Raw genomic sequence first — 14,143 nt, forward strand, 5'->3', positions numbered from 1 at the left:
CCCCTTGTCTCTAGTTCTGATGTGACCCTAAACACATGCCCTGGTCCTGGTACCTGCCACACTGCGCCTGCCTATCCTGTCTGCCTCCACATCTGCCTCCCTCTTCTCCTTTGTAAACCCCTCAAGGGCAGGAACCAATATCCTATTTATTTTTGTGTGTGGCCCCACATCTAGCACAGGAACAGCAAATGCCTGTTAACTGAATTAGAGAAAGTACGTGTCTTTAAAAGCCTAAAAGCAGTATCCAGGCAGGACTAAGAAAACCAAAACTACTCACTTTGAATAGGTATGTTATATTTAGTGTTTTCTAATGTCTTAACATCACTGGGAAAAATGAAATATTTTCTAGATGTGATGTTTAGAAATCTAGAATTGAGTCAACAGCACTCTTACTACTGGTTCTCCTTGATTGTGGTCACCGATGCGTCAGGTGGGCCTGGCCCGGGCAACTCCTGGGTCTTGGTGCTCTGTGACCTCCAAATTCTGAGCTTGGATTTCCTTCCGCCAGGGTTCCTAGTGTGTCTCCCCTCGTGCCCTCCTTGAACAGTGCCCTGGAAAGCAGCTTAGCCAGGCTGGGGCTCAAGAGACCTTGTGAGATTCCAGAACCCCAGATTCCTCCCCTAGCCTTGTGTGTAGCTACAAGTCCAACTTGTCTGCATTTCCTTAAAATGAAAACAGCTAAACAAAGGAAAGAAAGACAGGCCCTACTTTCAAATCCACAGCCCTGCAGTGTTTTCCAGTCCTGCGTTTGTTGGGATTTGAAGTCTGCCCTCTGCTCGAGTGTCATGGCCCACACCGGCATGGGGAGAGCGTCAGGCTTGCTCGGGGCCTCCCTGGGCGCCAGCCCCTTACTTTGAATTCAGTGCCCTCCAGCTGGAGCATCACACTTGGTGGGCAGAGCTCCTTGCTGCTCTCGGTACCTGCACACGTGCATGGCTGCTAAACCTGCACGTGGCACTCGGTACACGGACTTCATCCTTCAGCAGATGCTTGCTTTTTTTTTTTTTTTTTTTTTTGAGACAGAGTCTTGCTCTGCCACCCAGGCTGGAGGGCAGCGGCATGATCTCAACTCATAGCAACCTCTGCCTCCCTGGTTCAAGTGATTCTCCTGCCTCAGCCTCCCGAGTAGCTGGGATTACAGGCCCCCATCACCACACCTGGCTAATGTTTTTTTTTTGTATTTTTAGTAGAGACAAGGTTTCACCGTGTTAGACAGGCTGATCTCCAACTCCTGACCTCAGGTGAGCTGCCCATCTTGGCCTCCCAAAGTGCTAGGATTATAGGCGTGAGCCACTGCATCTGGCCCAGCAGACGCTTTCTGCTTGGTTGCCAGTAATTTCTCAATGAACTTCTGGGCTGCAACTAGATTTTGTATTTCTTTCCCTAACTTCCCGTGAATCACTGGGTAACCTCAGGCTTAATGGGTCTGTTTCTTTCTCTATAAAATAGGAGGGTGGCTGGGCACAGTGGCTCATGCCTGTAATCCCAGCACTTTGGGAGGCCAAGGCAGGAGGATCAGTTGAGGCCACGAGTTTGAGACCAGCCTGGACAACATGGTGAAACCCAGTCTCTACTAAAAATACAAAAAATTAGCTGGGCGTGGTGGTGCATGCCTGTGATCCCAGCTACTCAGGAGGCTGAGGCAGGAGAATCACTTGAACCCAGGAGGCAGAGGCTGCAGTGAGCTGAGATCGTGCCACTGTACTCCAGCCTGGGCAGCAGAGCGAGACCCTGTCTCAAATAATAATAATAATAATAATAATAAATAAATAAAATAAGAGGGAGTGTTAACCCAAATCTGAGATTTTGAACTTTTTTTTAGGAATGGAGGATCCCTTTCATTTAAAAAAGAAATGGGCCAGGCTGGGTGGCTCACTCCTGTAACCCTAACTCTTTGGGAGGCCAAGATGGATCACTTGAGGCCAGGAGTTTGGGGCTGCAGTGAGCTATGATCACACCACTGTGACCAGCCTAGGCGACAGAACAAGACCTTGTCTCAAAAAAAAAAAAAAAATTAGCTGGGCGTGATGGCATGCACCTAGCTATTCAGAAGGCTGAGGCAGGATTGATTAAGCCCAGGAATTCAAGGCTGCAGTGAGCCATGATGGCGCTTGGATGACCAAGCATGACCTGGGTGACAGAGCAAGACCCTGTTTCTAAAAAATAAAAAATAAAATGAAGGGAGGGAGGAAGAAATAAATGAACAAATAAAGAAGTCTTATATATTAGTCCAAAATGCAGCCAGGCATGGTGGCTCACACCTATAATTCCAACACTTTGGGAGGCCAAGGCAGGAGGATCACCTGAGGTCAGGAGTTTGAGACTAGGCTGGCCAACATGGTGAAACCCTGTCTCTACCAAAAAAAATTAATACAAAAATGAGTTTGGTGTGGTGGTGCATGCCCATAATCCCAGATACTCAGGAAGCTGAGGCAGAGGTTGCAGTGGCCCAAGATCTCACCACTGCAGTCCGGCCTGGGCAACAGAGTGAGACCCTATCTCAAAATAAATAAGTCTGAAACATAAAACAGACCATCATGGAGCTGCCCAGTTTGCGGTGGGAGTGAGGGGGCTGGCACAGACCAGTTTGGGGTGAGGCCCTTCCCTACAGCATGGCAACCCACTCCATGGGTGCCAGTAGCAGGCAAGAGGCACCCCCACAGTGCCCAGGAGCCCATGCACAGCCACGGTTGGGGCCACACCACTGTTAAACAGCCCGACTCCTTTCATCTTATCTCTTTCCTTCCTCCACCTCACCTTTAGGGTTTTAAGTGCAAATCGAGATTGTTTATTGCTTACTAAGTAAACTTACCACCCAGTGTACTTTGGGTGATCAACATTTGACTAGGTGATTTCTAAGGTCCCTGCAGCTTATTCTAATCAGAATTTGCAATCTGGAGGGCTGAGCTGGGCTTGGATTTGCATTGCACTGGAAGGAGAGGGTTTGCTAGTGCTGAGAGGAAGCCTGGGGCAGATTCGTACAGTTCTAAGAAACCATTTCAAAGCCTGCTAACAGTAATTTTTTTTTTTTTTTTTTTTGCAAATATGCTACTGATTATGGGGGAGTATTTTAAAATTAAAATGGGAACTTTCTAAATGCTTTAAATGTATGCCATGTGGGCTTCAAAATGTAGTGGGTGGCAGGATTAGAGGTTTATACAGATGAAACCTCATCAGCCATTTCGTGACTGCTCAAGCTGGGTATTGTGCACATGGGAGTCTCCTACTCTATTCTCTTTACTTCTGTACGTGTTTGAAATTTGACATCTAAGAGTGTTTCTGAAGCAGTCTATAATTCAGACCTCATGGCTGGCCTTCTCCAGCTTACTACAAATGGCAGGATTTGTTGCTGTGTTAATATGTTTAACATGAAGACATGGCTTGATATTCATGACGTATAATGTACCCATTGCTTCCTTTTAGATTCCAGAGTGTCTCTGTAGCCATTCAGCACCTGAATCACAGTATTTCATCTTGTTAATCAATTGCAGGCGGCAGCTTCAGACTCAAGCAAAACTGGTTTTAGAGGAAAACAAGTTGTTGCTGGAGCAGTTGGAGATTCAGCAAAGGAAGGCCAAGGACAGCCACCAGGAGCGCCTCCAAGAAGGTGAGGTCTTTCCGGCTGAGCGCTGGCCACACGCTGATGTCACTATTGTCATTTTACCCTTCTACCTCCCTCCTGCTGGGGTCGCCATCATGTTTTACATTCTTTACTGAAATGCGACTGTTAAAAGCTTTCCAAGTCATTACCCTCAGTGCATAGGTTGCTTTCTTAAACTCCACTGTCTCTAATCATCCTATGGATTTGTAAATCACTTGTAGGTGATAGCGCTAGACTCAGCAGAGCTGGTTTTAGGGTAAAATAGTACCTTAGAAATGGGAAAGACCACAAGAGGTAAACATCTGAAATAACACAGGGTCTCTTCCCAGATATTTGTTGGATGAGTAAATCAGCAGAACCGTTCACTTTCTAAACAGTTCCCCTGTGTCTTTCCTTCCTTCAGAGCTTGCGGGCATGGGAGGCGAAACCTCTGCAGGTTCGGTCACTGGTCACCGTCAGACACCTTCCGAGAGTGTCCCTCTTCCCTCCTTTTCCCACACACTCCCCCAACCCCTGGGAGCCTCACAGTCTGTGACAGTGCACGGCTGTAAGGAGGCCAGGCTAAGAGTCATTGTTTCTGCTTTAAAACCACAATTTATTTTATTTGAAACGGGGTTTCACCATGTTAGCCAGGCTGGTCTTGAACTCCTGACCTTAGACTATCCATCCGCCTTCGCCTCCCAAAGTGCTGGGATTACAGGCGTGAATCACTGCACCCGCCCTAAAACCACAGTTTATGAGTACAGAATGCAGTGGCGTTTTTTTCCCTTTGCTTTACTTTTTTCCTTTCCTAGTGAAGAATGGCATAGGCTAGGAAGCTGAAACACAAGCCGTCTTGCATGAGGCCCTGGTACTCAGATAAGCAGATGGAGGTTTTCCCCTCTCCAGCTGCTTATGGAATGGCAGCCCCTTCCATGCCATGGCAGGTCCATGACAAGGCCCTGCTGTGGCTGCAGTTGCTGGGCTAGCACTTCCTGTGTTTCTTAGAACCAGGTCATGTTTAAAGATGACAGCATCTCAGAGAGGTGCACAGGAGTTTCCTGCACCTGACTTCCCCTGAGATCTGCATGGCCCAGAAGTATTTGCCTTTACTCTCACATTGTCGAGTGGGAGAGGGGAAACAGAGTTGTGCGCCCTCCTATCTTTGTTTTTGGGGTTGGGGATGACATTAATTTCCTATTTACTGTGCTTCATTTTCTTTAACCTACCAGATCTGAACAGATATGAGGATTTCTGGTCACAGGGGGCAGGGAAACCTTTTGACCTGTATGATTCAGTGAGTTGCCTATGCTATTTTCCCATTGCCCAGAAACAGCCATTTAGATATTCTCTTTGACCAATTAGATATTTTCTTCTTTCTTTGAGACAGAGTCTCACTCTGTCGCCCAGACAGGAGTGCAGTGGCGTGATCTCGGCTCCCAGATTCCAGCGATTCTCCTGCCTCAGCCTCCTGAGTAGCTGGGATTACAGGCACGTACCACCATGCCCAGCTAATTTTTGTATTTTTAGTAAAGGGTGTTTCACCATGTTGGCCAGGCTGGTCTCGAATTCCCGACCTCAAGTGATCCACCCACCTCAGCCTCCCAGAGTGCTAGGATTATAGGCGTGAGCCACTGCACCCAGACACTAATTAGATATTTTCATAGAGTAGAGAGATATACAGTTTTATGCTATAATACCTCTAAGTGCTAGTGTCAACAGATGCCCAAGAAATGTCTTACTACATACAACTGTGTAACATAGGATGCAAATATTTATGACTACTTTAGATACAGGACATAAAATAAAAAATTCAATGAGGAAAGGGAAGGAAAATAACAAATCTGGTTTTTAGTTTGGCCATGTTTGATGTCCTTAAAGATCTTGAAAATCTTGCAGCTTTCAGGACTGTGTTATGATGTATGGTTGCACACCTGTGTGTGATTTAAGGCTGCACACCTGTGTGTGATTTAAGGCTGCAGTCTCAGGAAGGTCAGTTCCTTGAAGACTGGAATCTTGTTTTGTTAAATATTATAGTGGGTCTTATTTTTAACATCATATATTTAGTGAGTGCTTAATGTAGAGATAGTAATTTCTTTGGGGTTTTTTGTTTTTAGGGACGAGGTCTCGCTGTGTCATCCAGGCTGGAGTGCATTTGGCACAGATGTGGCTCAGTGCAGTCTTGATCTCCTGGGCTCAAGCAGTCAGTCCTTCTGCCTCAGTGTCCCAGGTATCTGGGACCACAGGCACATGCCATCATGCCCTGCTAATTTTTAGATTTTATGTAGAGATGAGAGGTCTCACTATGTTACCCAGGCTGGTTGTGGACTGCTGACCCCCTCAGCCTCCCAACGGGCTGGGGTTACAGGTGTGAGTCACCATGCACAATTGGGACAGTAATTTCTAAAGAGAAGGCCTGTGGTGTTAATTTATAACACTCCAGAAGATCTTTAACAGGTCATTTTTATCAGCTGACTCTCGTTAGTATTTCCTAACAGCCAGTAATTGTGTTTTGTGAAGACTTCTGTGCCAAGTTTGTATCCTCCTCTTTTGTTTTTCAGTTTCTAAGGTGACTAAACAGCTAATGCTCCTGGAGACGAAAACCCAGGACCAGGAAAAGGAGCTGGCAGAGAACAGGGAACAGCTGGAGATTTTACGCGCCAAATGCCGAGAACTCAAAGCACACTCAGATGGCAAAATCGCAGTGGAAGTTCATAAATCAATTGTAAATGAATTAAAAAGGTAAGGATTTAATGTTTTGTCTTTTTTATTTTTATTTTTTTTTATTGAGACAGGGTCTTGCTATGTTGTCCATGCTGGTCACAAACTCCTGGACTCAAATGATCTGCCCACCTCAGCCTCTCAAAGTGTTGGGATTACAGGCATGAGCCACTATGCCCAGCTGATTTAGTGACTTTTTGAGTATAACGAGTCATTCTGCCTGTGGTTAGAGGCAGAATGGAGAGAGGTTGCTGAGTCCTTTCTGGGTTTCTTCACCTATGGTCATGCTTGGCATAGCGGCACAGGCGTCTGAAAGTGAGAATGGGACTTTTTTTTTTTGAGACAGAGTCTCACTCTGTCACCAGGATGGAGTGCAGTGGTGTGATGTCAGCTCACTGCAACCTCTGCCTCTCAGGTTCAAGCCATTCTTCTGTCTCAGCCTCCTGAGTAGCTGGGACTACAGGCACTCACCACCACGCTCAGCTAATTTTTGTATTTTTAGTAGAGATGGGGTTTCACCATGTTGCCCAGGCTGATCTTGAACTGGGCTCAAGCAGTTCACTCACCTTGGCCTTCTAAAGTGCTGGGATTCCAGGCGTGAGCTACCACATTGGGCCAGACATGTGCTTTTCTGTTGCAGTAGAGGAAGGAAATATTTTTGAAATCATGGTCATCTTTATAATTTTATTTTTCTCAGACATGTATTCCTGCAGCCAATGCGTTTTGTGGTTGTGTCACAACTACATAAATATACATGAAACAACACTTCAGTCAACAATGGATGACATATACGACAGTGGTCCCATACAAGTATAATGGGGCCAAAATATTCCTGTCACTTGGTGATGCCATAGCCATTGTAACATCATAGCTCAATGCATGACTCACGTGTTTATGATGATGCTGGTGTAAACCTGCACTGCCAGGCCTATGAAAGTCTAGCACATGCAGTTATGTACGGTACACAATCCTTGATAATGATAATAAATGACTATGTTACTGGTTTATGTATTTACCCTACATTTTTTTGGGTTTTTTTTTTTTTTTTTTTTTTTTTTGAGGTGGAGTCTCGCTCTTGTTGCCTAGGCTGGAGTGCAATGGCAGGATCTCGGCTTACGACAGCCTCTGCCTCCTAGGTTCAAGCAATTCTCCTGTCTCAGCTTCCCAAGGAGCTGGGATTACAGGCATGTGCCACCATGCCCAGCTTTTTTTTTTTTTTTATGTATTTTTAGTAGAGACAGGGTTTCACCATGTTGGTCATGCTGGTATCGAACTCCTGATCTCGTGATCTACCTGCCTTGGCCACCCAAAGTGCTGGGATTACAGGTGTGAGCCACCACGCCCAGCCGTATTTACCCTACTTTTTAAGATTATTTTAGAGTGTACTTCTACTTATAAAAGAATAAAGTTAACTGTAAAACAGGCTCAGGCGGGTCCCTCAGGAGGTGTCCAGTAGCAGGCATTGTTATCACAGGAGGTGAAAGCTCCATGCGTGTTACTGCCCCTGAAGACTTTCCAGTGGGTTGAGACATGGAGGTGGAGGACAGTGACACTGATGATCCTGCCCCTCTGAAGGCCTAGGCTCCTATGTGCATTTGTTCTTCATTAAAAAAAGAAACAAAAAAGTCTAGAAAGTTTAAAAAAAATTTTAATAGAAAAAAGCTTGAGAATAACAATATAAAAATAGAAAATATTTTTGTACAGCTGTACAACGTGTTTTAAGCTAAGTGTTATAAAAAAGTCAAAAAATTAAAAAGTTTATAAAGTAAAAAGTTATAGTAAACTAAAATTAATGTAGTATTGAAGGAAAAAAACTTTTTAAAGTAACTAGTTAAGTGTAGCCTAAGCGTACGGTATTTAGTCCACGGGAGTGTACAGAGATGTCCGAGGCCTTCACATTCACTTATCACTCACTCACTCACCCAGAGCAACTTCCTTCCAGTCCTGCAAGCTCCATTCATGGTAAGCGCCCTGTACAGGTGAACCATTTTTATCTTTTTTTTTGGGACAGTGTCTCACTGTGTCACCCTGTCTCCCAGGGGCTGGAGTAGAGCAGTGGCATGATTTCGGCTCACTGCAACCTCTGCTTTCTGGGTTCAAGTAATTCTTGTGCCTCAGCCACCTGAGCAGGTGGGATTATAGGAGTGCACCACCACGCCCAGCTAATTTTCGTATTTTTATTTTTATTTTTTATTTATTTTATTTATTTATTTATTTATTTTTTGAGATGGAGTTTCACTCTTGTTATCCAGGCTGAAGTGCAATGGCGCGATCTCGGCTCACCGCAACCTCCGCCTCCTGGGTTCAGGCAATTCTCCTGCCTCAGCCTCCCGAGTAACTGGGATTACAGGCACGCGGCACCATGCCCAGCTAATTTTTTGTATTTTTAGTAGAGACGGGGTTTCATCATGTTGACCAGGATGGTCTCGATCTCTTGACCTTGTGATCCACCCGCCTCGGCCTCCCAAAGTGCTGGGATTACAGGCATGAGCCACCGCACCCGGCCCTATTTTTATTTTTTGAGACGGAGTTTCGCTCTTGTTACCCAGGCTGGAGTGCAATGGCACGATCTCGGCTCACCGCAACCTCCGCCTCCTGGCTTCAAGCAATTCTCCTGCCTCAGTCTCCCGAGTAGCTGGGACTACAGGCGCACACCACCATGCCCAGCTAATTTTTGTATTTTTAGTAGAGACGGGGTTTCACCATGTTGACCAGGATGGTCTCGATCTCTTGACCTGGTGATCCACCCGCCTCGGCCTCCCAAAGTGCTGGGATTATAGGCGTGAGCCACCGCGTCCGGCAATTTCGTATTTTTAGTAGAGATGATTTTGCCATGTTGACCAGGCTAATCTCAAACTCTTGACCTCAACTGATCCACCCACCTCGGCCTCCTAAAGTTCTGGGATTACAGGCGTGAGCCACCGTGCCTGGCTCCATTTTTATTCTTTCTATTGTATTCTGACTGTACTTTTTCTGTTTAGATATGTTTGGATACACAAATACTTACCATTGATTTATACTTGCCTTCAGCGTTCAGTACCGTAACATGCTGTGCCTATGAGCAAACAGCTTTTGTAGGTTTGTAGCTTATGAGCAAACAGCTCCACCATCTAGCCTACATGTGTGGTAGGCTGTGCCATGTGGCTTTGTGTGAGTACACTCTGGTGCTCACACAATGATGACATCACCTAATGATGAGTTTCTCAGAACGTATCCCCGTTGTTAAGTGACACACAATTGTGTGTCTGATAGGCCCCTAGATGTAAGTAAAGAAGGTATAAAAAGTTTAAAAGGAAGTCACTAATGGTGAAAGTGAGGGGGAGAAATGACCATTTTAAAATAACAAAGATGCCACCAAATGTTTTTTCAGTGGAAATTAAAGAAAGACTTTAGTGGCTCAGAATGCACTGACTTGGGAGGAAAGCCTTTATGGCGGCTTTGGCTGAGCAGCTTTGGGCTCAGAGCTGATAGGTGGGTCGAGGGTAGAGGAATAAGGAGGATGGAGCCGGGGGCGTGACCCTAATGGGCTCTCCCATAGAGGGGGCGGTGTTTGGAGAGAGAATTTATAACATGGAAGAGGGACAGGAATTCATCAGAGCTGGACTGTGGATTCAATGAAGACCTAGTGGAAAAATAGACAAAATGAGCAGTGGGAAACTCAGTGTTTTTGCTTTGGCTGCTGCAGACGTGAAGGAAGCTGAGGACACGTTGGAGTGAGGCTCAAGAGGGCAGAAGGGCCCTTGGACAGCCTCCATTAGGAAGCCCCTTGCCCTGCTGGTGTCATAATAGAGACAGGCCGCATGCAGAATATGTACTGATGAGTCAGCAAAGCAGTTGACTCCACACTGGGGAATATCTGGGAGCAGTTTGGGAAAGGGTTGTGCCTCAGGCAAAAGTGAGGTCGTGAGGACAAGACTTTTGTATAAGGATAAAAGGGCTCAATTGAACCTGTAGGGGGTGGGGGAGCATCGAGGCCTGGTGCGTATGTGTTCTTCCACGTACCCTGGTTGAAAGCCAGGCAGATAATGGGCATTTTGTCTTGTTTCCTCTGCTCATTCACAGCCCTGCACGGCAGGAGCAGTGATGTGGGAAATGGTACAAGCTCATGTTCCTGGTGAGCTGTCAGTTGGCTTTGGGGCAGACTGGTGGTCACACCTGGAAACAGAGATGGCTCTCTTTGCTTTTACTATTTTCTAGAAAGGTTGGGCCTACTCAAGATGAAGGTGGGAGAAAAACAAGGTGTCAACCCACTTCTCTAAGGAAATGTAGCAGACTTCTTTGGGGAGAGCTAAAGATGTAGGGGGACAGGTGGTATCTACAAAGGAAAATCTGTATCCTGGCTTTTGGGAGACCTGTATCCTAAAGTGAAGCCAACCATTGCACGCACCTTATCTTGTACACAGAGGCCTCCTCGGCAGCCAGGGAGATGTCTGCGCAGGGAACCACCAGGGCAGAAAATCCCTCAGTTGACACAGTACACACCAAGAACCAGTTCCTCTTCTGAAGAATCTCTTAGAAACAAACAATTGGGAAATGGAGAGAAAAGGTACTAGAAGTGGAGGACCCATCAGGAGGTCCAGCCTTAGGTCATCAGGAGCCTCAGAAGGATACAAGAGACAATATAAAGGAAGAAGCTAATAGTTGAAGGGCATTTGCAGACCTCTAAAGACCTTGGCGGGTTCAGTGCAGAGGTACCCACTGCAGTGAATGAAAAAAAGACCCCCACACCTACACACATCCTAAAGAAATATCAGTCAACCAAAAGTGATGACATAGGCCAGGCACGGTGGCTGACGCCTGTAATCCCAACACTTCGGGAGGCTGAGGTGGGCAGAATGCTTGAGGCCAAAAGTTCAAGACCAGCCTGACCAACATGGTGAAACCCCGTCTCTAGTAAGAATACAAAAATTAGCCAAGCATGGTGGTGGGCGCCTATAATCCCTGCACTTTGGGAGGCCGAGGTGGGTGGATCACTTGAGGTCAGGAGACCGAGACCAGCCTGGCCAACATGGTGAAACTCCATCTCTCCTAAAAACACAAAAATTAGCCAGGCATGGTGGTACATGCCTGTAGTTGCAGTGGCTCAGGAGGCTGAGGCAGGAGAATGGCTTGAACCTGGGAGGTAGAGGTTGCAGTGAACTGAGATTGCACCATTACACTCAAGCCTGGGTGACAGAGTGAGACTCCGTCTCAAAAAAAAAAAAAATTTGAGAAACCACAGACATGTTTGGAGGGAAAGCATTTGTAGACTGTCCTCAGAATGTTAAAGTTTGTGGTCTTTATTCTCTTAGTTTAGTTTAGTTCAGTTTAAGATAAGATCTCATCCTGTCTTCCAGGCTGGAGTGAAGTGGCTCCATCATGGCTCACTTGCAGCCTTGAACTCTATGCTCAAGCGATTCTCCTTCCTTGGTCTCCCAAGTGGCTGGGACTGTAGTCATGTGCCACCATGTGGGACTAACTTTGAAATATTTTTGTAGAGATGGGGTCTTGCTGTGTTGCCCAGGTTGGTCTTGGACTCCTGGCCTCAAGTGACCCTCCTCCCTTGGCCTCCCAAAGTGTTAGGATTATAGGCATGAGCACCATTCCTGGCCCCTGGTCTTTGTTCTTTAGGCCAGAGGGAATAAAAGCATTTTGTCTGGGAGGGTTTTAAGAAAGTCCTAGGTGGTTCATGCCTGTAATCCCAGCACTTTGGGAGGCCAAGGTGGGCAAATCATGAGGTCAAGAGATCAAGACCATCCTGGCCAACATGGTGAAACCCCGACTCTCATAAAAATACAAAAATTAGCTGGGCATGGTGGCACACACATGTAGTACCAGCTACTTGGGAGACTGAGGCAGAAGAATTGCTTATATCCAGGAGGCGGAGGTTGCACAGTGAGCCAAGATCATGTCACTGCATTCCAGCCTGGCTACAGAATGAGACTTTGTCTCAAAGAAAAAAAAAAAAGTCCTAGGGCAGGGTGAGGCACAGTGGCTTATGCCTGCGATCCCGGCACTTTGGGAGGCCAGGGCGGGAGGATCTCTTGGACCCAGGAGTTCAAAATTTCTTCAGGGAAGTACAAAACATAACATAGTGGAATTGAAAAAGAAACAAATAGAATTTTTAGAACTGAAACACACAATAGCCAAAATTAAGAATTCTTACTCTTACTCTTTTTTTTTTTTTTTTGATACGGAGTTTCGCTCTTGTTACCCAGGCTGGAGCGCAATGGCGAGATCTCAGCTCACCGCAACCTCCGCCTCCTGGGTTCAGGCAATTCTCCTGCCTCAGCCTCCTGAGTAGCTGGGATTACAGGCACGCGCCACCATGCCCAGCTAATTTTTTGTATTTTTAGTAGAGACGGGGTTTCACCGTGTTGACCAGGATGGTCTCGATCTCTTGACCTCTTGATCCACCCGCCTCGGCCTCCCAAAGTGCTGGGATTACAGGCTTGAGCCTACTCTTACTCTTAAAGATGTTCTGTTTATATATATACATACATATATATAATATGTATATATTATATGTAAATATTAGTATTTATATATAAATATTTATATATGTGAGTGTATATCTACATATATATATAAACGAGGATAGTAAGATGGAGAGAGACTTGCAGTCAGTAGGACTGTTTTAGATGTGATGTTCAAGGAAGCCCCCCGAGAAGGGAATGGCTAATTCAAGGCAAGATGCCTGAGAAGCAAGAAGGAAGTAAAATGAAAGTAAATGATAGTGGTAAATATGCAGATAAATGTAATGAACATGAGTCTATAAAATGATAATATGTTTGGGGATTTAAGAATATATAAAATTAAAAGGCATGACAGTAATAGCATATAATCAGGCACAAGGTCCATGGAGTTTGTGTTCTAAAGTCTTTATATCATTCGGAAGAGGATAAAAGTGTTGACTAATTTTATAATTTGAAAATATGTATGATGAAATTTCTGGAAACAATGTGTATAACTTTTTAACTAGTACGGGGGAAAAAGAATGCTTAAAAAATAATCCAAATAAGAGCAGGAAAATGAAAGGTAGGCAAGTGGGAGGATAGAAAACACGAAGTAAAATGTTAGATTTAAAGCCAAACATATCAATAGTAGATACACTAAATGCGCAAAATACTCCAATTAAAAGACAAAGAATGTCACACTGGCTAAACTAAAACGCAGCTGTGTTGTCTTTAAGATATATGTCGCAAGCATAAAGATAGAGAAAGGTCAAAAGTAAAAGGACAACCCCCCGGACCCAAGTGATCCTCCTGCCTCAGCCTCCCGAGTAGCTGGGACTACAGGCTTGTACCACTGCTCCTGGCTAGTTTTTAATCTTTTTTGTAGAGACGGAGTCTCATTATGTTGTTCAGGCTGGTCTCAAACTCCTGGCCTTGAATGAGCCTCCTGCCTTGGCCTCCCAAAGTGCTGGGATTACAGTGGGGGTCCCTGCACCCAGCCAGCATGGTTTCTTTACTCTGCATGAAGTTCATGAAGCTTCTTGGGGCTATCAGTGTATATTTTTCATCAAGTTTGGAACTCTTTCGGCTCTTATTTCTTTAACGTTCTCTCCTGTTTTTCCCTCGCATCTCTCCTGGGCCACTTGATGTTGTCCTTTTGATCGTTCTGTTCACTTTTTTCCCACATTTGTTTCTCTCTGGGCTTCATTCAGGCAGTGTCTATTACTGTGCCTTCAACTTCACAGATCTTTACTTCTACAATCTCATCTGCTGTTAGTCCCATCCAATATATCGTTCACTCCATGTAATGATTTTCCCACCTCTGTAAGATCCATTTGAGTCTTATTGTACTCTGTCTCCAGCATGCTGTTTTTCTCTGCTTTCTCAAATGTAGGAGCATGTTTTTCTA

The 14,143-nt window shown here is 45.4% G+C and overlaps 1 protein-coding gene across 5 annotated transcripts in view; it reads left to right on the top strand.

Moving 5' to 3' along the window:
- CEP89 (centrosomal protein 89) overlaps positions 1-14,143 on the top strand; it is a 79,972-nt gene that overhangs the window by 43,079 nt on the left and 22,750 nt on the right. For all 5 annotated transcript variants that reach the window (XR_010344299.1, XM_064381513.1, XM_064381516.1 and 2 more), the window contains 2 exons: positions 3,492-3,607; positions 6,142-6,322. Coding sequence is in view for 4 of the 5 variants with exons in the window: in XM_064381513.1 (XP_064237583.1) it covers positions 3,492-3,607; positions 6,142-6,322 (297 nt within the window). In the remaining variant the exon portion in view is untranslated. The remainder of the gene's footprint in view (positions 1-3,491; positions 3,608-6,141; positions 6,323-14,143) is intronic.

The sequence above is a fragment of the Aotus nancymaae genome, unplaced genomic scaffold (assembly GCF_030222135.1).
Source record: "Aotus nancymaae isolate 86718 unplaced genomic scaffold, 86718_ANA_hifiasm-v0.15.2.pri h1tg000028l, whole genome shotgun sequence".
NCBI lineage: Eukaryota > Metazoa > Chordata > Mammalia > Primates > Aotidae > Aotus > Aotus nancymaae.